The sequence below is a fragment of the Mobula birostris genome, chromosome 16 (genome assembly GCF_030028105.1).
Source record: "Mobula birostris isolate sMobBir1 chromosome 16, sMobBir1.hap1, whole genome shotgun sequence".
Lineage (NCBI taxonomy): Eukaryota > Metazoa > Chordata > Chondrichthyes > Myliobatiformes > Myliobatidae > Mobula > Mobula birostris.
Window position 1 is genome coordinate 13,410,942 of NC_092385.1, and position 26,851 is coordinate 13,437,792.

The following is a 26,851-nucleotide window of genomic DNA, read 5'->3' on the forward strand; positions in this document are numbered from 1 at the left end:
TGGATGGTCTCTTCATCGCTCACGCATACAGCTACTTGTGCATTGTGTTTTATAGGATTGCCTTATGCTTACGTTGCTTTTTTTATTGTGTTCTCTATGCTTATTGTGTGTTTCTAATCTGCTGCATCAGAGGCAGAGTAACAATTATTTTGTGCTCTTTTCACTTGTATACTGAAGAATGACAATAAACAATCTTGAACTCTTCTGAACTTTAAAGTGTATTGGCTTAGTCTACTTAATCTCCCATTGCTCAAATTCCTGTACCTACAATCAGTTTGTAATACTGTTTGTTGCAATCCTCTATTGCAAGGGTTCCCAACCTATTTTTATGCCATGGACCAATAGCATTAAGAAAGGGATCCGTGGACCTCTGTTTGGGAAACCCCTGCTCTAGTGGAAGTATATCCTTCCTTCAGTAGAGGGGCCAGAATTGTACAAAGTATTCTAGAACCAGAGGCCCAAATTACTGCAGTAAGACATCTTTCCTATTGTACTCAGATCTTCTTGAAGTAAAGGCAATAATTTTTGCTTTTGAAATTGCTGGCTGCATCACTTTCACTGAATTGTGCACAAGGACACCCAGGTCCCTATGAACACCAACATATTTCAGTCTAGTTAAAGATTGGCATGTTATCCTCCTTCCTCTCCCCTCCCCACCTTTTTATTCTGGCATCTTCCCCCTTTCCTTTCTAGTCCAGAAGAAGGGTCTCGGCCTGAAACATTGACTCTCTATTCATTTCCATGGGTGCTGCCTCACCTGCTGAGTTCCTCCAGTATATAGTGTGTATTTCCAGCCTCTGCAGAATTTTTCATGTTTAGAGCATATTAATTGTTAGTTCAAAGCAGTTTTAATAACAATGTGTTAATTATGGAGCATAACTAATTCATTGTACTTGTGTTACTATTCTATTCCCTGGAATCTGTCTTTCAATGATATTTCTGACAGCTGAGATGCTGGTTAACATTTTTCTTGCTGTATTTTAGGGAATTGCAGGCACTGATGTGGCAAAGGAAGCCTCTGACATTATCTTGACTGATGACAACTTCAGCAGCATTGTGAAGGCTGTCATGTGGGGCCGAAATGTTTATGACAGCATCTCCAAGTTCCTGCAGTTCCAGCTCACAGTGAATGTTGTTGCGGTTATTGTGGCCTTTACTGGAGCATGCATCACCCAGGTGAGGGTTTATTTCTGAATACACATTCTCAAAGCTCGAAAGGGCTTGCTTCTTAGGTCAGTGATCAGCAGACAATGCTGTGTTATGTAACTCATCAACAATTACGGGCTATAGAGTCATAGAAAAGTAAGGCACAGAAACTGGCCTTCTGCCTTTCTAGTCTATGTCAAAACCATTTGAACTGCCGACTCCAATCAACCTGCACTGAAACCATCGACCTCCATACCCCTATCATCCATGTACCTATCCGAACTTATCTTAAATGTTGAGATCAAACGCACATCCACCACTTGTGCTAGCAACTGTTCCACACTCTCGCAACCCCCTGAGTGAAGAAGTTACCTGCTCATGTTCCCCTTAAACTTTTCTCCTTTCACTCTTAAAGCACCTGCTTGCATTTACCCTATCTATACCCCTCATAATTTTGTATACCTCTATCAAATTTCCTCTCAATCTTCTCTAGTCTAAAGAGTAAAGTCCTGACTGTTCAATCTTTCTTTATAACTCAGGTCCTCCAGACCCAGCAACATCCTTGTGATTTTTTTCTGTACTCCGTCAACCTTATTTATATCTTTCCTGTAGCTAGGTAACCAAAAATGCACACAATACTCCAAATTAGGCCTCACCAACATCTTATACAACTTCAACATGACATCCCATCTCCTGTACTCAATACATTAATTTATAAAGGCCAATGTGCCAAAAGCATTCTTGATGACCTTGTCTTCAAACCAGTAACAGAGTGGTCTTCATTTAAATATTTTGAATTATTGCCAATATTGAGGCTTTCAATGCCTGAATAAATATACACTGAAGGGCAGTTAGTGCAGAAATATTTCTCTAAGGAGTTCAATGCTGCAAAGTTTGATCTCGATGGTTTGTGAGTAAAATAAAATTAATTTCCAGCATGATGTTCTCGACAACTAAGAACTTTGATCATTCCTCATTCTAAGTTGTAAAATACTGATTTCACCACAGTTAGAAAAAATAAGTACTATTTAACAGGGAGTTTCCAAAAGGAATAGACTGCCTCAAGATATTAAAAGTTGGCACAATAATTATGCATGTGAGCAGTGAGGTGGCCTGTGGCCAATTTTATATTTAAATTATATTCTGAATTTGTACTGGGTGTCTGGAGGTGGGGGGGGGGGCAGCATCTCTGGTGAAAGAGCTTGTTATCCATTCCAGGGCAGATCACTCACCTTTGGTCCCCACCGAACACTCAGCTCTCACCTGTGACTCCAAGTAGCAGTTTGCATGCGACAGCGGCCACAGCCTGTTAAACAGGCGAAACCAGGGGAGGGTAGCCGGCAGCCTGGTACCCCGGTGAGACAGGCACATGCCCGTCCTAGCTTGCGAAGTCGGCTCTGGCGGACAGGGTGAATGAGATTTACAGTGAGATCCAATGATGAGGAAGACGGTTCTGCAATGCTCCATGGAGAGTGAAGGGGGTGAAAAGACACCGAGGACGTCATAGTCATCCACTATAACCGAGGAAGACCCCAGTTTGTGACACTTGTTCGTACCACTGGACCCGGACTGCTGAGGACGAGGGAGTGGAACTGCCCCAACGCAATGTCTTTTCCACTTTCAAAACTCTCCCACATGACTGACAGCCACCAATTCCCCCAGCTGCAGAGAAAAATTTAAGAGGAAACAGGTTTTCAAAGAACACAATAACTTTATACCAAAGAATGTGACAAGAAGATTAATTTTGCTGCTGGGATGACTAATGCTGAGAGATCTTCAGTTTATAATTATCATTAACTCAGTGAGCAGGTAGTCTGTGAACGGAAAGGGAATAAAGTAATGGGAAATATCAAGGGTTAAGTCTAATTGTGGTACATCAGACTACAGGCTATAAACAAAGATTATTCGCTTTCAAGAGCCAAGAGTTCAAATGGTTCAGCTTAATATCAGAGAATGTATTCTGTATACAAGCTGAAATTTGTATTCTTCACAGACATCTGTGAAACAAGAAACCCCATAGAATGAGTGATGGAAACTTCAGAACCCCAAAGACCCCCCCCCCCACCATCGCACAAGAGTGAAGGAGATTGTATGTAATTGAGGTATGAAAGTGAGGATCAGAGTGGCAACGCTGCCTTTAATTTGGGAGTGCTTGCCTTACATTCAGGGAGCTATTCACGCAAAAGCTTTACCTGCAAGGTGACCCATTCGTTTAGTTTCCCTACATGTAATTAGTGACAGCATGGGTATTGCGGTACAAACCAAACCTGAATTAAGATTCTCAATCCTTTTTTCTTATGTATAAGAAAAATGGCTGTGTGGGCCATTGGTGAATCACATATTTTTCATCTTCACTTGTGATTGCCAGTGTATCTCTACCTGTAAAAAAGTGCTCACTTTCTTTCTTCTTTACTGTACCTTAGAAGTTTAGCTAACATCCCACACAGCCACCAACACACAGACCAATTCCTTGAGCCTTTGCTAATTTTGGAGAAAGAGTCCATGTAATTATTAATTGGCACGTTTAGGCGGAAACACAAATGGACTATTTATCGTGGTCTTCATTTAGGTATTTTGAATTACTGCCAATATTGAGGCTTTCAACACCTGAGTAAGTACACACTGACGGTGGCTTTACTGAAGGGCAGTTAGTGCAGAGATATTTCTCTGAGGAATTCAATGCTGCAAATTTTGATTTTGATGTTTTGTGAGTAAAATTAAATTAATTTCCAGCGTGATGTTATGGACAATTAAGAGCTTTGATCATTCCTCATTCGAAGTTGTAAAATGGGGATTTCAGCACAGCTGAACTGTTAAGAATCCAACAATTTTTTCCTCAATTTATTGCTTCTGTTTGAGCTATAAGATAATGAGAAGAACTCTATTTCAGTCAGTAGGCTTGGGAATTTTAATTTAATTCTTCATTCATTTTTCATTATTTAGAAATTACCCCAGGGACTTGCAACAACTGTCACTGCAGTTATTTATATCTTGGGCTCAATGCATTTACCTTTACAGTTCAACTGTGAAGTCTCTTCTGGTTAGATTGCTATATATAAGGCATGAGGTACTGTGACATTGAAAGCAATGACTTTGTAACATTGAAGGTAATTGCCTCTATTCTCATTCATTCAATTTTCCTTTACATTCTGTTGGTGAAGTCAGCTCATCGTTGGGGAAATCAATGCTGTTATCTGCCTATTTTTATAACTGAAGTGCAGTGACCTTCCATATCTATGTCCTAAAGAAGCTGCTTTCATTGTTGGTGCTAACTGTTTGTGTGTTCCCTGAAAGATTATTCAAGCCTGAAGTAGATTTGGACCATTAAAGAACCAGGGATGATAGGATCAGGCAAGAAGGTGAAGTTAATGCCAACAATCAGATCAGCCATTATCTATTGAAAGGGAAGGACAACGTAAGGGGCTGTATGAACAAACAGCTAATCATCCCAGTCTGAATATTCTTATCGGTAGAGCATCTCTCAGAATAATATGGCATTCATTTCCAACCACTGGACTCTGTAAATTGTTTTGGGACAATAGCTGGTTAATCCACTCAGTTACTTTAAGGTGCGTTAAACACAGGGAATGGCAATGAATAATTGTATTGTTTCCAACTGAAAATCTGTGGGAAATTATTTCATTTTCATTGCACAACTTTGATTTTTGTAATAACAATGATTTTGAAAGTTCTTAATTCCATCAGGTCTGTATGTTAATTAATCTTGCCAAAATGTTTTCTTGCTCTCCCTTACGAATGAAACTTTTCTTTGACTTGTATGTTTCCATTGTCACCTCCATGGTAGGAAACTCGCTCAGCTGTGAAACATCTATTCCTGAAGGTTCAAATGCACACTGTTAACCCTTGAGTGGTGGGGTGGAGATACGTCTCTACCAAAGGAGGTGTAACGTGCTCCTTCCCTCCGCTGGCCTGCAGGTCACCATTGGGTAAGGTGTAGCACCTGCTTAGTCCACCCCCCCCCCCAGATCAGTGTCATGTGAAGCCATGGGAGCAGCTGGTGGATGGTCGCATGAGCATCTGGTGCAGATCACAAGCCCTAGTTATGCGACCACTGACGCTAGGCAGACAATCTCTAAAGAGTATTGATAATGACTGGGATCGCCTGTCTTGTAAAGACTCTGCCCAGAAGAAGACAATGGCAAATCACTTCTGTTGTAAGAAATCAGAAGGCGCCAGGCAGCATCTGTCTTGATGAAGGGTGCAGTTTCCACAAGTGTACAGATACTTTAGATGTGATAGGTGTGTGAATAGAAGGTGTTTTTGGTCTTGTCAAGTCTCTTCATAACTAGCCAATAACTTCCTGTCCTTTGAATTCAAAGCATGCTGCAGACCATGGCAACTCCTTGCAAGTTGCTTTCTACAGATCTACTCCTTTGTACTGTTTTAATTCTCAATATTCCCTTGTCCTACCTTCATGCACTGATGTGATGAAATTATCTGTATAAATGGCATACAGATGTAAAGTTTTTCACTGTACATCTGTATGTGTGACAGTAATAAACCAATTTGCCTATCTCTCAGGATAGGTGAATCAATTTACTAATTATGAGACAAAGATCAGCATTCTTTATTGTTGATCACCATCCATTATCCTTTCAGATTATTTCTTATGTCTGTTGACAATGATCAGTATATCTGTATACCTCCTTTGCACCTGTGTGATTGTAGCCTCCAAACTTTTCACCCACTCGAAGATCTCCTAAACCAATGTGCACAGTTTTAACCATTCATTATGGTATGCTCTACCCAAGAGGATAACAAACAAACAACATCCATTCTTTCATCCAACCCAATCAAAAATGGGCTAGAAATATCACCTGGTACTGGTGCTTCTGAGTGGAATCACAATAAAATCCATTAGCCTGGGTTTTCTGCCAAATCACCGTGTGGATTCTGCAGTAGGTTAGATTTGACGCAGGATCCTGGGTCTTTCTTCTAATGAAGAGAGTTCACCATTGCATGCATACACAGAGTAATACTCACCTCTCTCTCTCTCTCTCTCTCTCTCTCTCTCACACACACACACACACACACACACACACACACACACACACACACACACACACACATGTCACCAGCATGCACAAAAACTGAACAGTTGATCTTTGACACATGTCAATGAAGCAGTCATAATGATTCCAACCTTGGAAGTGAAAGTGGGAAAGAGCAAATGAAAAGAAATGGTGTTATTTTTGTGTTTGTTAAAGGACTAAGTCTCATGTGAAACTTCATAAAGTTCTATTGTTTTTTTCTGTAAATGTCTGCAAGAATTTGAATCTCAGGGTTGTATAAGGTAACAAATATGTATTTTGATTATAAATTTACTTTGAACTTAGTTTACATTGATGAAGTACGTGAAGTTGAGTGAAGTTATCCCCTCTGGTTCAAGAACCTGATGGTTGAAGGGTAATAACTGTTTCTGAACCTGATGGTGTGAGTCCTGAGACTCCTGTACCACCTTCCTTATGGCAGTGGTGAGACGAAAGTCTGATCTGGGTGGTGGGTGTCCCTAATGATGGATGCTACTTTCCTGCAATAACGCTTCATGTAAGTGTATTCAGTAATGGGAAATGGGCCATATCCTGTGAAGGAGTGGGCCATATCCATTACTTTGAGTAGTATTTTCCATTCAAGGACATTAGTGCTTCCATACGAGGCTGTGATGCAGCCAATCAATTTATTCTCCACCTGACATCTATAGAAGTTTGTTAAAGTTTTAAATGTCATGCTGAATCTTTGCAATCCCCTAAGGAAGTAGTGGCACTGCTGTACTTTCTTCATAATTGCATTTATGTGCTGGGCCCAAGACAGGTCCACTGAAATGACAGCACTAAGGAATTTAAAGTTGCTGACTCTCTCCACCTCTGATCCCCCAGTGAGAAGTGGCTCACAGGCCTCTGGGTTCCTCCTCCTGAAGTCAATAATCATCTCCTTCAGCAAGGATAATCGTCTTCTTGCTCATCTCCTTGACATTGAGGAAGAGGTTGTTGTGGCACCGCTCAGCCAGATTTTCAGTTTCCCTCCTGTATGCTGATTCGTCATCGCCTTTGATTCGGCTAACGACACTGGTGTCATCGGCAAACATGAATATGGTATTGAAGCAGTGCTTAGCCACATAAGTATAAAACGAGTAGAGCAGGGGGCTAAGCACACAGCCTTGAAGTGCACCTGTGCTGATGGAGATTGTGGAGGAGATGTTGTTGCCAATCCGAACAGACTAGGATCTGCAAGTGAGGAATTCAAGGATCCAATTGCACAAGGATGCATGGAGGAAGGTCTTGAAGATCATTGATTAGTTTTGAGGAGATGATGGTATTGAATGCCAAGCTGTAATCGACGAAGAGCATCCTGATGTATGTATCTTTACTGTCCAGATGTTCCATGTTTGAGTGAAGAGCCAATGAAATGACACCTGCTGTTAACCTGTTGTGCTGGTAGACAAATTGGAGCAGATCCAAGTGACCTCTCAGGCAAGAGTTAATATATTTCGTCCTCTCAAAACACTTCATCACTGAGGATGTGTGTGCTACTGGACAATAGTCATTGAGGCAGGTTACCATGTTCTTCTTAGGACTTTTATAATTGAAGCCTGTTTAAAGCAGGTGGGCACCTCACATTGCTGAAGAGAGAGATTAAAGATCACATTCAATTCAATTCAATTCCAGTTGGTTGATCAGCACAGTTCTTCAGTAGTTGGCTAGGTACCCCATCTGGGCCAGATACTTTTTGTGGGTTCACCCACTCCCCCTTCATGTTGACCTCAGTGACTGAAATCATAGGATCATGAGGAACTGTGTGAGCTCATGATGGTTCCGCTATGTTTTGATAGTCAAAGTGAACAGAGAAGGCATTGAACTCGTCTGGAAGTGAATCCCTTTTGTCACGTACATTGCTTGATTTTACTTTGTGAGAGGTGATAGCATGCAAGCCCTGCCACAGCTGCTGAGCATCCTTCATCAATTCAATTTTAGTCCAGAACTGCCACTTCACCCTGAGATGGCTTTCCAGAGATTGTACCTGGACCATTTGTAATTTTCTTGGTCACCAGACTTGAATGCCTCTGACGAGGCCCTCAGCAGATCGTGGATCTCATGATTCAGCTAGGGCTTCTGGTTGGGGAAAACTGTGAATGACTTGGTGGGGACACCACAACTGGTTTTTATAAAATCCATAACAAGTATGGTGTATTCATCCAGATCCACAGATGAGTCCTTGAACACAGCCCAGTCCAGTAACTCGAAGCAATTCTATAGCTACTGCTCTTCCTCCCAGGACCACTTCTTTGTTGTCCTAATCTTTGGAGCCTTGCTCTTTAGACTTTCCTGTATGCAAGTAGGAGAAGGACAGCCAAGTGATCCACTTTACCAAAATGCAGTCTGGGCATAGAACGGTAGGCATTCCTTATCTTTGTGTAACATTGGTCTGGCGTTTTGGGACTTCTGGTGCTGCGGGTTATATGCTGTTGGTAATTGGACAGGGATTCTTTCAAACAGCCCTGATTGAAATCTCCGATTATGATATGAAATGCATCGGGGTGGACTGTTTCTTGTTTGGTGATAGCATTACGTGGTTTCTTGAGCACCTGATTACAGTTGGCCGATGGTAGTACGTAAACTGCGATCAGGATCATGGAGGAGATCTCCCCTGGTAAACTGAATGGTCGGCATTTGATTGTTAGGTGTTCAAGGTCAGGGGATCACAAGTACGACAAAACCACCACACACATCGAAGCACCACAAAGAGCTGTTGGCTTGATGTTCCAAAGCAGAGTAGAGAACTAGTGAGATTGTGTCTGCTGTAGACCTATTGCAGCAGTAGGTGATTTACAGTGTGTCCAGTTTCTTGTTCAGGCAGGAATTACTTATAGCTGCAACTAACTTCCCAAAACACCTCATTATGGTAGATGTAAGTGCTCCAGTCAAAATTTATTGTGGCAGCTCACCATGTTTTTGGGCACTCATGTGATTGCTGCCTTTTGAAGCAGGTGGAACTTCAGACCACTGCAGTAAGAATTTGAAGATGTCTTTCAACACTCCAGCCGGGAAATGCACACTGTCAGGGCCTCATGACGGGCAAGAGTTCACTCTCTTGAAGGATGTCCTGACATCAGCCTCCAAGACAGACACCGCAGAGTCACTGGATATAGTGGAGATTTACAGAGACGTAGTTTTAGGCTCCATTCAAAGCATGCATGAAAGGTGTTGGGCTCATCGGGGGGTGAAGCATTGCAGATACTTTTGCTGTAGGTTTCACTCTACAGAAAGTAACGGCATTGCAAACCCTCCCGCGGGTGTCAGCAATCCAATTGTGTCTCTCATCTCACACAGAGTTGCCTTTTCGCTCTCATGATGGCCTTCCAACGGTCATATCTGGGCTCATTATAGGATTCTGGATTGTTGATCTTGAACAGCACAGATCAAGCACTCAGCAGATGGCAAATATCCTGGTTCATCCATAGCCTCTGTTTTGGGAAAACCTAACCAGAAACCTCCAAATAAAAGGGGAATCTGGAACTACTCAGCAGGTCATATAGCATCCGAGGAGAGAGAAATATTTCTCTTTTTATTTCAGATTTTCAGCATCTGCTGCCTTTTTCTGTTCAGCAAACTTTCACTCATAATTGAAGATGAAAGTACATCAATGAATAGGAATAGCGATGGCCAATATAGCATGCAAATCTTCTGCAGAAGCTAGCATTATATCCTTCAAGTTAGAAATTGGAATATTTCGAATGATTTTCCTGGAAACAAGTTAACTGTACACCATCTGTATACTGTAAATGAGAATTAGATCTGTCGCAACTCTGGCATTATTCAAATGTGGTCTCAGTGCTATTAATTATTTGTATGCCTGGATATAACTTTGTTTAAAAAGTAATAATATTACATAAATAGAAATCAAAGTACACGTTTGTAGAATATGAATATGTATTTATACAAAAGATGCAAATCTTGAATATTACAATGGTCAGGACAAGAGGTTGGGTACTCACTTTCTGAGTGCCTTTCAGCTCAGTACTGAGTCTAGGGGTGAAGCACAGACAGCCTGGACTGAGGGACCGTATAGACCTTGCATTCAGGTCCTCACCTTTACACCAGTTCATCTCAGCTGTTAACTGAAAAATTGGTGGTTCATGCCCATTCAATGACATGGATTACTGCACAGTTTTGAATACACTGTTACAGAAAAGATGCCATCAAGGTGGAAAGACTGCAAAGAAGATTTACAAGAATGTTGCCCGGTCTTGAGGGCCTGAGTTCGAGGGAGATGTTAGACAGGTTAGGACTTTATTCTGTGGAGCAAAGGAGACAGGTGTGATCTTACAGGGGTGTATACAATTATGAGGTACATAGTTATTTTTCCAGGGTAAGGGAATGAAAAACTAGAGGGTACATATTTAAGATGTGTCAGTTGGTGCAGATATGGTCCAAGTGCAGAGAGAGAGAGACACTGAGGAAGGTCAACAGTTCACTGGCTTCAATGAGAAATGTTGCAGAATTTTACAGGAAAAGGAAGGCAATAAACGCTAGGCCAATAGGGCCATTAACTAAAACACTCAAACTGAAATTTTAATGCCAACCCTGCGGCTGGAATCCAAAAGCTAGATACCAAATGAATACTGCTCCTTCACAGCATCAATGAAACGGTAGCCTTCTTTCCCGGACAAGGACGAGAGTAAGCAGGGAGCATAAACGTTGTTGTACTTTTGGTCAAGTCTCAACAAGACTAGAATGAAAAGAAGGGAGTTAAATTCCACCATAATGAAACACTAATTAGCTGGAATATGCATACTCACGAGCACAAATGTCTTCCACAACCTGCCTGCACAGGCACATAGACCCCCATGGGAGAATCTGTGGTTGTGACAAGATGAGTGGAAACTGAGGGGTTACTTCTTCACCCCAAAAGAGGGGAGTATGTGGAACAAGCTACTAGAGGAAGTTGTTGAGACAGGTATAATGACAACATTTAAAAGATGCTGGAACAGGTATATGAATAGAACAGATTTAGGAAAAGATGGGTCAGACATGGGCAAATGGAACTAGCTGATACGTGCAGCTTGGTTGGTAAGGTCCAACCAAGCTATGATACTTTTTCTGTGCTATGATACTGTATGATTCTCTGTGACCAGCAGTAGTTGATCCATATAATAAAACCGCTTTTATCTAAATGCAGTTACTGAGCTTGCTCATGAATGTGTTATTAAATAGTAAATAGTTTTCTTTCTTCATTTTGCATAATATTAACATCTAGAATTTATATAAATATATACTTTAATGATTTTGATTTTATTATTGCTCACCTGAACTGCTTTTAAAATATCTCTGATCAATACTCAGGGTCTGTGACATAGCATCCGGACAATTCAGGGCATAAGGCTTTAGGCCTGATAACTATTTGTGGCGTATTCGACTTCACAGGATAGTTATAGTGGCCGGGTTTCAAGAACATTCTCTGCGAGGCTACAGCCTGCAAGGAAATACTGGAACACACATGGGTCATGGGCTGGATTGAGGATTCTTGCCTAATAGATCCCATTGTCACCTGGAAACAAAATAATTATCAGAAAGATAATGCTGAATTTAATGTTTGACTAATTTTATATGACTTTTGGATGAGGTTATGAATAGAGATGATGAGGGTGATACAATCGGTGCGATGTACAGTACATGGACTTCCAGAAGGATTTTTGATCCCTGCCCCTACCATCAGATAGGAGGCCCAGTAGCATTAGGACAAAAACTTTTAGGATAGGAAACAGCTTCTTCCCCCAGGGCGTATGACTACTCACATCAAAGTTGCTGGTGAACGCAGCAGGTCAGGCAGCATCTCTAGGAAGAGTTACAGTCGACGTTTCGGGCCGAGACCCTCTCGTTAGTCCTGACAAAGGGTCTTGGCCCGAAACATCGACTGTACCTCGTCCTAGAGATGCTGCCTGGCCTGCTGCATTCACCAGCAACTTTGAGGTGTGTTGCTTGAATATCCAGCATCTGCAGAATTCCTCGTGTGACTACTGAATGCTTTGCCACTACCCAAGTCTCATCACATTGAAGTGCCAGTAGCATTGTACTGCTTATTTTGTAATATGTGTTGTATGTACACCTTATTGTTTGTTAATTTATTTATGATAATATCACTTCATATGCTGTGTGTGTGAACTGTATGTATGTGTTGTGCACCTTGGTCTGGAGAAACGTTGTTTTGTTTGGTGGTATATGCGTGTACAGTTGTATGACAATAAATTGAACATGAATTTGAACTTTGAATAAGGTGCCTCATAACAGCTTTATCAAAAACATTTGGAGTACATTTAAGGGACATTGATAGCAGGGACAGGAAGCTGACTGATTCACAGACAGCAGAGACGTGTGATAACCGGTCGTTTGTTAGACACGAGGAAGGTGAATAATGGCATTGCCTGGGGACTGCTGTTGGGGCCATTGCTTTTCCTAGATCTCTACAAATGACCTGGAGCTGGGAGGGCAAGCCACTGCATCAAACTTGGCATTAATGTGGCCTGTGGAGAGGACAGTGATATAAACACACTGGGAGAATGGGCTGTTGCCTGACAGATGGAAGCTTAATGTGGAGAACTGTGAGGTGTTGCATGATGGGAAGAAGACTGAAGAGAGCAATATACAATAAAGGATGCTGCTTTATAAGGAGGACAGGAGCAGGATACTGTGCAGTATGGATGTACAGTGTTATTGGAAGTATCAGGGCAGGTTACGAAAATGGTTAATAAAATGCACAGAATTCTGTGTTCAATCAATCAATGTGTACAGTATAAACCCGGGGAAGTCATGTTGAATGCTTACTGAATATACAAGTCCCACATCATCTGGAGCACTGTCATCAGTTCTAGACACCTCATTATAACAAAAAGGATGTGAAATCATCAGAGAGAGTCCTGAAAAGATTTAGGAGAATGGTTCTGGGAATGAGGGACCACAATCGCAAGGGCAGATTAGAAGGACTGTTTTCCTTAAGAAGATGAATGAGGGGAGATTTTATTAAAGTATTAAGAAGGATTTAGCAAAACAGAATTGTGGTAAGCTGTTCCCATTTGGAACTTCAAGGTCACAGGTATAAAATGAAGGGAGGAAGATTAAAAGTGAATAATGTTTTTACATGGGATGTGGTTGCAATGTAGAATCTGGCTGCAGATGTGGTGGAGAGAGATTCAAGCTTTTCAGTGAGAATTAGGTAAAGATATGCTGATAGAAAGTTTACAAACTATGGAGAAAAGAGCAGTGGGGTGGCAAGTGTTGTGTATTCAATATTTCAGTAATATTTGAGCAAAATTGTAAATATATAGTCTGATTAAGCTTTCTTTGTTTGTTAACATAATTCATTATGGGTTACATGTAAGAAGTATGTGAATGGCATGCATCATTATTATACCGTGTCATATGTGAGCACCTTTCTAAAAGAAAAGGAAAGAAAAACTGAGTGAACAAAAGATATCCCGGCTCCTTTATCTTTCATTAGGTTAGCTTCTGGAGTTATAAGACAGCGAGGTGCAGTCAGAAGTAGTGAATTGCTTTTATAGAGAGCTGGTGCTAACATGATGGGCCGAATGGCCTTCTCTTGCACTGCAATTATTGTCTGATTCACTGACCCATCATCAGGTTATTATATCTTCAAACAAATCATGTGCCTTTTGTATCATTCTTATATACATTCATTGCAATTGGTAACTCACAGATTTTTTTTAATGGTATAAGGTTCTTGGGATTAGAAGCATAGATTTAGGAATAATCAAGGTAACAAACAGGAAGATGGAATAAGTTGGTCATTTTCATCTGGTACCTGACCATTCATGGACAAGTGCTTGTGCACCAGCCATTTATGTACTGCGTTGCTATCATCAATATAGATGATTGGAGGAAGAGACCGTATGTAATGCATGTAAATCTGTTGATGAAAGACAGTGGCTCTCCCTTTACGTTTTCACATCTGAGCATTTATTTGCCGACTTCCATGCAGTTTTCTAAAAATGAGATATTTGATCATATGCTAAAACCATAATTCATTGGAATTCAGAAGAATGAGGGGTGACCTCATTGAAACCTATCGAATGTTGAAAGGCCTCTGTGGAGTGGATGTGAGGAGGATGTTTCCAAAGGTGGGGGAGTCTAGGACCAGAGCACATGGCCTCAGAATAGAGGGACGTCCATTTAGAACAGAGATGCGATAGGATTTATTTAACCAGAGAGTGGTGAAACTGTGGAATTCATTCCCACAGGTGGCTATGGAGGCCAGGTCATGGAGTATATTTAAGGCAGAGGTTGATATATTCTTAATTAGTCAGGGCATGAAGGGATACAGAGAGTAGGCAGGGGAGTGGGGCTGAGAGGAAAATTGGATCAGCCATGCTGAAATGGCAGAGCAGACTCGATGGGCCAAATGGCCTAATTCTGCTCCTATACCTTATGACCTTACAGTCTTAAATAAAAGCTACTTTGTGCTGTGCATGTACACTACTTATGCCAATTTTAAAAGCAAGAATGGATTTTTATGCCGTAATTTTATTATTCTTTTTCTCCAGGATTCTCCATTGAAGGCTGTGCAGATGTTGTGGGTGAACCTCATCATGGACACTTTCGCCTCCCTGGCCCTCGCCACAGAGCCACCTACAGAAGCACTGCTGATGAGGAAACCATACGGCAGGGACAAACCCCTCATTTCACGAACCATGATGAAAAATATTCTGGGTCATGGGATATACCAACTTGCTGTTATCTTCACTCTACTCTTTGCTGGTATGTAATGCAGTATCTTTCCTGCTAGCAAGGAATCCAATGAGATATTTCAATTTCGTCAGGAAAATTTGGCCCAGATTAACCAATGGCTTTGAAGAAAATGCCCACAGAGTTCCAGCAATCTGTTTCATTTCTGTCGAGTCGTCTATTGGGGATGTCCGGCCTGTCCTTATCCTATTGACAGAGAAGCTGGTCATATTGAAGTTTTGATATAGATACCAAAACAGCAAGATAAAATAGAACTCTCCATTAATTTCTTTTTAAGCATTAGAATAGTGAACATATTAAAACAGAGGCAAAAATGCCGCAACAAAAACTATTAAAACTATATTAAAAAATAGTTTAATTATTTTAAGCAGCATGGATGTTTGAAATAATATTGGTTGGAATGACAATCCACTTCCAGATATTTTAGGATCAGATGATTACTAAACTTTATGGCTTAGCACTTGATTCAACAATTATTATTATTACTGTAATTAATTGCCTGTTACGCTGCTGGTATTTAAGGCAACAATGAAGGCTGTCCATCCCCATCTGTCCTTGGCTTCATTGCTGTGTCTGTAACAATTTTTTTTGACCAGTGGGGTTGTTAGCCCTGAGCTGAACCCCTAGACCTGGAGGCCTGGTGGACCACTCTTGGTCCAGCCTCTACCCTTTGACCCGATTGGCATGAGTGACCCGACCAAGAGCCAAAACACAAGGCCCTGACTCCAGCCAACATAGATGTCCGTTTATTGAGGCACACAAGCCTCCAAACCCTACAGCAAGTCTGTGGTTCTCTTGGAGGTTGATTCAACAGGGGTTTATGTTTTTGATATTCTTTTGCAGTAAGAATTGCCTAGAAACTTGTACCTTATCAATATCACTAAGAAGATGACATAAAAGTGTTGTTACACCTTAATCTGCCTGAGAAATTCATTCCACTCAAAGTTAGTGGAGCAAATCTTGAAAGCAGTGTGCAAAATATTGATGCCTCTTTATCAGAAGCAGGTGTAGGGGAATAATTTCTCAGTAATAATTCCAAAATAGAAAACCGATTAAAACCCTTTCACTGACTCCCTCGTGCTTATATGGCATAACAAGAAATCACAGACCATAGCCTCTGAGTTCTGGAGTTTAATTGTACAAGTGTTCTCTAAAGGCTGTCTTCAGCTTGCTCCATTATAGTGGTAAGCAAAGGCATTTTTCTCATTGTTATTGATTTCTTTGTTACAGAAGTATGTGTTCATTAATGCATAATCTGAGAATTCAAACAAGCTTGTCCCTCTGTTTTATTCACAGAAATGAAAGCATTATTGAATGGTTGTGGATTAATTTTTACTGGTTTGCTTGTGGGGGAGATATAGTATGTCTATAAGATTCAGGATTTATTTCACAGCCAGACTTGCCATATTGAGTGTTTCTCCATTATGTTATGTTTCCGTATGCCCTGCCTGGAAATAAATTCACATAAAATGCAGTTCAGATAACCAAGGTAAATCTTGATAGATACAGTGATGTTTTACATTATTTTTTAAGGGAATATAGCCTTTGAGAAACATAGTTTGACAAATACATTCTATTTGTAGAAACAATGAATCCATTTATCATAATGAAGAAACATTTCACCCTTGCACATAAACAAACCCATTTGAAAATGCTACGTATTGAGCCATAATTTCCTGTCAAAATAATGGAGAACCAAATGATGTCAGTTGCTTATGATACATGTAAGCAACATCAGACAAGGAGAGGTTCACAATCGACGATCTGCAACTTCCTTTCTAAGGTGCTTTGCAAGTCAAAGTCGCCAGTGAATTACATGAATAATGTGAAATTGCTGGCAATATGTGATAGAAACAAATTAACTTGCTTAGTTATATTTTGTTGTTAATGATGTGCTCATTACTGTAAACAAAAACCTTCTGCACATTAACAACAACAAGTACAGTGTCTTATTCCTTCATGTTTTAATAATTTTAATTACTTACTACCCATTACACTGCTGGCATTGAGGGCAGCAATTAAAATCCTCCATCTCTGTCTGTATAGGATTCTTCATTACTGTTTCTATAACAAATGTTTTTTGACTAGTCAGTGTTGTTAGCCCTGACCTAAACCCCTGAACCTGGAGGCTGGTGGACCACTCTTAGTCTGGCCACTACCCTTTCACATGTTTGGCATGGGTGACCCTACCAAGAGCCAAAGCATAAAGCCCTGGCTGCAGCCAGCATAGCTCTCTGGGTCACTGAGGCATGCAAGCCTCCAAACCCTACGACAAGTTTGTGGTGCTCTTGGAGGGTTTTAATTATAAGGGGTTTAAAAATAAGCATAGCTTCAATCAAAATCATCTTCCTCTTTATCTTTCAAGGGATGGTTTCTATAGCATAAAATGATAAATGGTATCAAACAACCTGTAAAGATAATTTTCGAAGTGTGAGTCTAAGTACAACCATTTATAAGGAGATGTACTTCCTAATGACACCATTTACCCTATTAAGTCCATGTGACTTTTAGACCAATTCTATCAATCCCATTCCCTTACTTATTTCTCTGTAATACATTCTCTCTCACTTGCCTGTTAACACCTCACCAATTTTATTACCACCCACCTATACTTGGAGGGGAAACATCGAAGCCAATTAACCCCAACAAACATCATGTCTTTGGGGATAATTATTGTAATGATTAAATAAATAATTATTATTTTTATTTATGCTAATAATCTTTATTCCCTTTGTTCTTAAACAAATATATATCTCCAATGTATATATCTAGTCTTTATTTCACATTCTTCAAATAATTTAGGCTCAGAATCCGAATCAGGTTTAATTTCACTGGCATCTGTTGTGAAATGTGATGTTTTGCGGCAGCAGCACATTGCAATACATAATAATTTTAAAAAACTATAAATTACAATAAGGGATATATATAACAATAAATTAATTAACTAGTGAAAAAGGAGAGCAAAAAAAAATTTTTAAATAGTGAACTAGTGTTCATGGGTTCATTGTCCATTCAGAAATCTGATGGCTGAGGGGAAGAAGCTGTTTCTGATGCGTTGAATGTGTGTTTTCAGGATCCTGTAATCTCTCAGTCAGTGAGAGTACTTCAGTCTCTCACTGCTGCAGTCGGAGGTTCCTACCTGCTTCAAAAGGGTGGCAATCATACTGAGAAGAGCTGAGGTATCTGCCTCAACAGCTATCTCTCAATGTCACTCACATCTACTGTGAGGAAGTGCTTTGAGAGGTTGGGCATGGCTAGAAACAACTCCTGCCTAAACAAGGACCTGGACCTACTGCAATGTGCCTATCACCACAATTGGTCTACAGCGGGTGCAATTTCACTGGCTCTCCACTTGACCTTGGATCACCTAGACAATAGCAATACGTACATCAGGTTGTTGTTTATTGATTGCAACTCAGTATTCAACACAATCATATCTTCAGTTCTAATCAACAAGCTTCAAAACCTGGGTCTCTGTACCTTCCTCTGCAACTAGATTCTTGACTTCCTCATCGAAAGGCCACAGTCAGTGCGGATTGGAAATAAAATATCCTCCTCACTGACAATCAACACTGGTGCACCTCAAGGATGCGTGCTTAGCCTGCTGGTCTACCCTCTCTATACCATGGCTGTGTGGCTAGGGATAGCTCAAATTCCATCTATAAATTTGCCGATGACACAACTATTGTCGTCAGAATTTCAGATGGTGATAAGGGGGCGTAAAGAAGTGAGATAGATCAGCTGGTTGAGTGGTGTCGCAACAACAACCTTGCACACAACATAAGTAAGACCAGGGAATTGACTGTGGACTTCAGGAATGGGAAGTTGAGGGAACACACTCCAGTCCTCATCGAGGGATCAGCAGTGGAAAGGGTTAGCAGCTTCAAGTTCCTGGGTGTCAACATCTCTGAAGATCTATCCTGAGCACAACTTCTTGATGCGATCACAAAGAAGGCACAACAGCCAGTATATTTCATTAAGAGTTTGAGGAGACATGGTATGTCACCAATGGCATTCACAAATTTCTACAGATGTACCATGGAAAGCAGTCTAACTGGTTGCATCACTGTCTAGTACGGAGGGATCACAGCACAGGACTGTAAAAAGCTGCAGGAAGTTGTATACTCAGCCAGCTCTGTCATCGGCACTATCCTCCCCAGCATCGAGGACACCTTCAAAAGGCGATGACTCAAAAAGGAGGCATCCATCATTAATGATCCCCACCATCCAGAACAAGTCCTCTTCTCATTGCTACCAACAAGGCGGATATACAGGAGCCTGAACACACACATTCAAAGTTTCAGGAATAGCTTTTTCCCCTTCGCCATCAGATTTCTGAATGGTCAGTGAACCCATGAACACTATCTCACAATTTATTTCCTCTCTTTTTTGCACTGCTTATTTAATTTAATTTTTAATATATATATACTTATTGTAATTTATATTTTTTATTATTATGTATTGCAATGTACCGCTGCCGCAAAACAACAAATTTCACGACATATGCCAGTGATATTAAACCTGATTCTGATTCTGTACCTCCTCCTGCTGGTAGCAATGAGAAGAGGGCATGTCCTGGGTAAGGTCATGAGATAAGTGGCTGCACCTGGTCTGTCCTGAGAGTCCTGGAGTGGAGCCAACTGGACTAGAAGGTAAGTCATTTCTTCTGAGTGGACCTGAAAGACCTGAAGTGGATTCTGCTAGGCTGTAAGGTAAATTGCTCTTCTCACCAATATTCCTGTCCTGTTATCTATCCAAGTAAAACTCAGCTCTGAATATATGCAGAGGAGATGGACAGCATTGTAATATTTTACAACGTCTTGCAATGTATTCACAATACACTTGCCGTGTTCTTGCAATACTTACGTTAAGCCATTTGATGCCTACTTTGTGCAGTCCCCTGAGTGTGCATTTTCTTGAAAAGTAGAGAATTATCTGCAAGTGTTAAAAACCAAGTATTTTGGTGTGGTGACAAAAATTCAAATTTTTATTGCCGAAAAAGAAACTATTTCATTTATGCACAAAGATTTATGCTGCCTCTCATTAAAATGTAGTTCAATCAATCTGGACAAACACATGTTTTAATAGATAGCTTTATTTATTCTAGGGGAATAAAAAAATGAGTCTATTACTCAGTCAAATTGAAATAAGTAATTGTAAAAATCTTCTTCCATTTCTTTTGATTCTTTCAAAATGTAGTGCTTACTGTTGATATACAGCAAATTATTACACAGTGTTTCTTCAGAGCATAACGGTCCACCATGCTGACTATTATTGAAAATTCAATAAGCATGAGCCAGCCTTTTCATTGTGGAAATTTGATGGTAGGGTGAATGGAAACTTACCTTTCTTTTCATTTGAAAGAAGTCATCAAAAATTATGTGGTTCATTTTCCTTTTATACTTCAAGGTCGTTCATTTAGCAGTTGCCATTGTAATGTGAAGTTCATTCACGTATTTCTTTAATGGAATTCTCTGAAGAAGAGTGGTTCTGAATTATTTGTGACCAAAGTCATTTATAGTGCACCCCGAATACTAAGAAGCACTAGGTTTTGTTGCAGGAGTTTATTTGTCTTCATAGTGGCAGAGACTTGTTCATGGCTGAGAAATCTATGTCAAGAAGATGTGTGAACAATCAAGCCCTAGTAGATATAGGACTGCAACAGGAACCTGCCAGATAATTTCCACAAAGTCTTAATTGGTGAAGATTAAATGCTGAGCTCAATAAACTACCAGGAGAAATTATCAATAGCACAGCCCGGAGTTCAGAGTTTAATGCTGACATCGTCTATAAGGAGTTTGTACATTTTCTCCGTGGCTGTGTGGATTCCTACACATGCTGTGGTTTCCTCCCACAGTCCAAAGACATGCAGGTTAGTCAGTTAATTGGTCGTTGTAAATTGTCCTGTGATTAGGTTAGTGTTAAATAGGTGGGCTGCTGGGCGGCGCAGCTCACTGGGCTCACTGTTACGCACTGTATCTCTGAATAAAATAAAACATATGAATAAATAAATAATAACTCTTTACTTGTTTTCAGGGGAGACGATTTTTAACATTGACAGTGGCAGAAATGCACCACTGCACGCCCCACCATCCGAGCACTACACCATCATTTTTAACACGTTTGTCCTGATGCAACTCTTCAATGAAATCAATGCTCGCAAGATTCATGGAGAGAAGAATGTGTTCGACGGCATTTTCAGAAATCCCATTTTCTGCAGTATCGTCTTCGGCACTTTTGCAGTCCAGGTACGTGAGAAAAGGAATCTTTGTGATTTTAACAAGCTTCCCTTGGTACAAACATAAAACTCCATCGATGTTGGAAGCCTGAAGTAAAAAATAGTAAATGCTATAAACAATGAACAGGTCAGGTGACATCTCTGGAAAGCAATACAAATGAACTTTGTGACAAAATGCTGATCTGAAATTTGATTCTCTGTTTTACTGTGCACTGATGCCACCGTATCTGTTGGGTATATACACCAGTTTTTTTTGTTTTAATTACATTTTTCCATAAGTATATGCAATTGAACTATAGGAGATTGAGGCTGAGAGGGAAATGGATCAGCCATGATGAAATGGCAGAGCAAACTCGATGGGCCAAATGGCCTAATTCTGCTCCTCTGTCTTATTGTCTAAATGCATTACTCTGGTGAGTCACTGAAAGATTCCTGCAACAAGTGCTCTCGTAATCCCAGTGTCTTTGTTTGGATAACTAGCCCTAGTAATTGGACTACTGTGCTGCTATTCAATCTTGCAGCCTGGATAAAATTGCATATCCTTACTCCTCAACTATATCTGTATCTAACCATAATGCTCAGTTAGTATTTTTCTTCTCCTTAAGTTGCAGAGTTTAGGGCTAAAACACCATACCAAACAGACTCTATGCACAGCATTGAGAAGCTAAAGAATTACTACTGGTTCTGAACTTCTGACATTTGTATTTGTTAAGACACTGATAAATTTCAGCTCCAGTTGATACTCAGAAGAGGTCACTTAAAATATAATTTTTAAAAAGTGTGTTTTACTTCAACAAAATGGCATGTGGATCACCAAAATTATCCTGGAAATGAAAGAGTTAACCTGTGAGCAGCATTTGATGGCTTTGGGTCAGTACTTGCTAGAGTTAAGAAGAATGAGGGGGGATCTCTTTAAAAGCTATTGAATAATCAAAGGTCTAGTGAGAGTGGATGAGGAGAGGATGTTTACTATAGTGGAGGAGTCTGGTACCAGAAAGCATAGCCGCAGACTACAAGGATATCCTTTAGAACAGAGATGAGGAGGGGTTTCTTTAGTCAGAGGGTGATAAATCTGAGGAAATCTTTGGCACATCCAGCTATGGAGGGTAAGCCATTGGGTATACTTAAAGCAGAGGTTGATAGGTTCTTGATTAGTTAGGGCATGAAAGGTTACAGAGAGAAGTCAGGAGAATGAGGTTGAGAGTGATAATAAGTCAGCCATGGTAGAATGCTATTGCAGACTCAATGGCCTAATCCTGCTCCAATGTCTTATGGCCTTACGGTTCAGAATATTTCTGAATTCAACTCTTCATGATATTCCAGGTCTAGTCAACAGAGAATCCCTGTGAATGTTTTTAGTTTTCATAAATCAGCCCAAGTTGAAAACCTTTTATATTTAATTTTCTTCCCCTCCTCCAGTTTTCTTTCTAATTTGTTCCTCGGTCAAAATCTGTAATACCTGCTAAAACAGATTAGTGGATCAATAAGCCAAACTGCAGGCGAATGTTCCACATGAATGAACCTGTTCAGTTGACTGTCAGTGACGACCACATGTAAACTTGGCACAATCAATTTAACTTTAGCACCAGCAGGGATGATGCTTTGAAGAAGCAATAAACTTGATTGATTGTTCGCTCCCTTCATTCTTAGGTTCGAGGTTGCTGATACTGATTTCAACAGTCTCACTGCCGTCCCAACAGAGATAAGTTAACCTGAAGCAATACACAAATTGAACTAGGAACACGCTTGTGCTCAACTGTTCAGTAGACTTCAGTGCTGCTTTAGATTTATGACAAATGTCGTCTCTGACCTATTAATTTTTCTATTTGATGTAGATTGTAATTATTCAGTTTGGAGGAAAACCTTTCAGTTGTACCCCTCTGCAAATCGACCAGTGGCTGTGGTGCATTGTTCTGGGAGTGGGAGAATTGCTATGGGGACAGGTAATAATTTATTCTAAGTACATTAAAAATATCTTTAAAATATCTTTGGATTTTTTTCCACTTATTGATTGGAAGTGCCAATGATATTGGTGAGAAATAATATCTAAGGAAATGCTTTCAATATGCTTTCTTAAATAACTATTTTCTGTAGACTGGCTCCAAAGTATGTGGGTGGGAATAACATTTGCAGTATGAACGATCATGTAAGGTTCTCTGGGAACAATAACTTGCAACCAATTCACTACACTAATAAACAAGAGCTCTGTACCAATTCACTATACCCTACCAAACAGGAGGTCTAGACTAATTCAGTACACTAGTAAACTGGACGTCTGGACCAATGATCTAAGTTCAGAAACAATAACTTGACAAAATTAAACTACTTCAATAAAATATTTGGAATTAAAACCAGCAATGATGCTAGATCGTTGGAAAAAAACTCTCTAGTTCACTGCCAGATCTATATGCAATTCCACATCCACAGTAATTTAATTCTATTATGCTGGGAAAGTCCAGACAATTCCAGAAAGTAAGCAACTATATACAGTATATGATGATAATTACTACCCAGTTATAGGTCCTTTACCCTGCCAGTGTCAGTTCAAGTCCTTTTTCTATAACAAAGCAAAATATTGTATCTCAGGGCTCCGGTCTTTCTTCTATAGCTTTCCTTCCACAGAACTTTCACCTTCAGGAAATCCTCTGCAAATTACTGTTTGCCTTTTCTTCAGTATTTCCTATCAGAACCAAGTGCTCATTGGGTGTAAAGGAGAAATCAACCCTTTAGTTCTTCACTGTTACAGAGAGTGGTGTGAATCTTGGGTATTTTCCATCTGAAGTGAAATCAATTGGAAAAAGCACACAGAGTGAGATTAACAACTTGCACCCATTTACCATTTTCCTCCAGGTAATATCCTCCATCCCTACCAATCGATTGAAATTTCTGAAGGAGGCAGGCCATGGAACTCAGAAGGATGACATCCCAGAAGAAGAACTTAATGAAGATGCTGAAGAAATTGATCACGCAGAGAGGGAGCTTCGACGTGGACAGATACTTTGGTTCAGAGGGCTAAACAGGATACAAACTCAGGTATGCTCAATGCCGTGCTGTTCCTGAGACTTCAAACTTCAAGAAAAGAACTACATTGTGCTATTATATTCTTACAAATATGGAGTCACAACTACAATTTTACATTAACATGTCTAGGCATGTTAATTACATTGAGTGCATTACTCCATTGCTAGTTCTTGACTTTGGGTTTCTCTATAATCTCTTTTCAGTGACCAAAATCAGGCACAGTCTTATATCAGGAATCTATCTTTGCTGAGTCTGTGTACAGTAGTTGAGGTTTAAGATGTCCACTCACTTTGCAGAGTGTCAAAACCAGGAATCTATATGGAGACATTTCTGAGGCTTGTGAATGCTCTGTGAATTTCCAAATTTTATCAGGTTTCAAGCCAGCCTGTCAAAAATTAAAAGTCTGCAACTCAAAGGACTTCTTAGCTTCAAGCAGTCCTTTATTTATGTCGTGCGTTAGTAGCCACAATTAACTTGTTCACATCCAAATGATCATATCAGGTTTCAACATTTGATTGTGCATTTGCTGAGTGGGTATCTGGGGTGATGGTTAGTGGTGTGTGGAAAGCTTACATGTCTATATTCAGACCAGCACCAGACTGGTAGAGGAGTTCTCTCTTGTGGACATTGAGTGTATGAACTCTTCTTTTGAATGCTTGGGAATTCAAATTGATGATATCTTGGAGCTCAGCCTCCAAGTTCCCGTGTTATTTGCAAGCTGAAGTTCGAATACTGAGGTTGGGGTGCCCTTGGCTCTGGAATATAATTGCCATTAGTTCCAAGGATTAGTTGAAACCTTGCATTAAATCCTATGCCACAGAGTCTGCCCTCCGGTCATCTTGTTTCCACCTGCCACTGGATCAAGCACAGGGTGAAAATCCTCTGTGTTTCCTAACTGGCGCTAAAGAGGGAAAGGCCTTTGTAGGTTCACCTTTATCATCTCTCCAGAACACACTGAGAAATTAAGTTGTTTTTGAGACAATTTTATCACTTTGACAACAGTTCTAGTTCATCATAAAGTTGCCAATTCCAGCAAGAATCTAAGAAGGCAAACAGCATGTTTGCATTTATTACGAAGGGGGTGGAGTTTAAAAATAGGATGCGTTAAGTTGTATAGCAACAAACACAAAATGCTGGAGGGCTGGAGATGAAGGAATCCGATGGGAGAGGAGAGTGGACCATAAGAGAAAGGGAAGGAGAAGGGTCACTAGGAGGAGGTGACAGGCAGATGAGAAAGGTACGAGTCTAGAGTGAGGAATAGAAGATGAGGTAGGGTGAGGGATTTTCTTTTTAAACTGGAAGGAAAAATCAATATTCATGCCGTGAGGTTTGAGGCTACCCAGACAGAATATAAAGTGTTGCTTCACCACCTTGAGGATGCCCTCATCTTGGCACATAGAAACATAGAAAATAGGTGCAGGAGTAGGCCAACAACAGGAATTCTGCAGATGCTGGAAATTCAAGCAACACACATAAAAGTTGCTGGTGAACGCAGCAGGCCAGGCAGCATCTCTAGGAAGAGGTGAAGAGGTGCAGTCGACGTTCCAGGCCGAGACCCTTTGTCAGGAGTAGGCCATTCGGCCCTTCGAACCTGCACCGCCATTCAGTATGATCACGGCTGATCATCCAACTCAGAACCCTGTACCAGTCTCCCCTCCATACCCCCTGATCCCTTTAGTCACAAGGGCCATATCTAACTCCCTCTTAAATATAGCCAATGAACTGGCCTCAACTGTTTCCTGTGGCAGAGAATTCCACAGATTCACCACTCTCTGTGTAAAGAAGTTTTTCCTAATCTCGGTCCTAAAAGGCTTCCCCTTTATCCTCAAACTGTGACCCCTCGTTCTGGACTTCCCCAACATCGGGAACAATCTCCCTGCATCTAGCCTGTCCAATCCTTTTAGGATTTTATACGTTTCAATAAGATCCCCCCTCAATCTTCTAAATTCCAATGATTATAAGCCTAGTTGATCCAGTCTTTCCTCATATGAAAGTCCTGCCATCCCAGGAATCAATCTGGTGAACCTTCTTTGTACTCCCTCTATGGCAAGAATGTCTTTCCTCAGATTAGGGGACCAAAACTGCACACAATACTCCAGGTGTGGTCTCACCAAGGCCTTGTACAACTGCAGTAGTACCTCCCTGCTTCTGTACTCGAATCCTCTTGCTATAAATGCCAGCATACCATTCGCCTTTTTCACTGCCTGCTGTACCTGCATGCCCACTTTCAATGACTGGTGTATAATGACACCCAGGTCTCGTTGCACCTCCCCTTTTCCTAATCAGCCACCATTCAGATAATAATCTGTTTTCCTGGTTTTGCCACCAAAGCGGATAACCTCACATTTATCCACATTAAATTGCATCTGCCATGAATTTGCCCACTCACCTAACCTATCCAAGTCACCCTGCATCCTCTTAGCATCCTCCTAGCATCCTCCTCACAGCTAACACTGCCGCCCAGCTTCGTGTCATCCGCAAACTTGGAGATGCTGCATTTAATTCCCTCATCTAAGTCATTAATATATATTGTAAACAACTGGAGTCCCAGCACAGAGCCTTGCAATACCCCACTAGTCACTGCCTGCCATTCTGAAGAGGTCCCGTTTATTCCTACTCTTTGCTTCCTGTCTGCCAACCAATTCTCTATCCACATCAATACCTTACCCCC

The 26,851-nt window shown here is 40.6% G+C and overlaps 1 protein-coding gene across 7 annotated transcripts in view; it reads left to right on the forward strand.

Moving 5' to 3' along the window:
• Nucleotides 1-26,851, forward strand: part of atp2b2 (ATPase plasma membrane Ca2+ transporting 2) — a 933,917-nt gene that overhangs the window by 885,299 nt on the left and 21,767 nt on the right. For all 7 annotated transcript variants that reach the window (XM_072280310.1, XM_072280309.1, XM_072280312.1 and 4 more), the window contains 5 exons: nt 985-1,176; nt 14,720-14,933; nt 20,958-21,169; nt 22,995-23,102; nt 24,010-24,192. In XM_072280310.1, the coding sequence (XP_072136411.1) occupies nt 985-1,176; nt 14,720-14,933; nt 20,958-21,169; nt 22,995-23,102; nt 24,010-24,192 (909 nt within the window). The remainder of the gene's footprint in view (nt 1-984; nt 1,177-14,719; nt 14,934-20,957; nt 21,170-22,994; nt 23,103-24,009; nt 24,193-26,851) is intronic.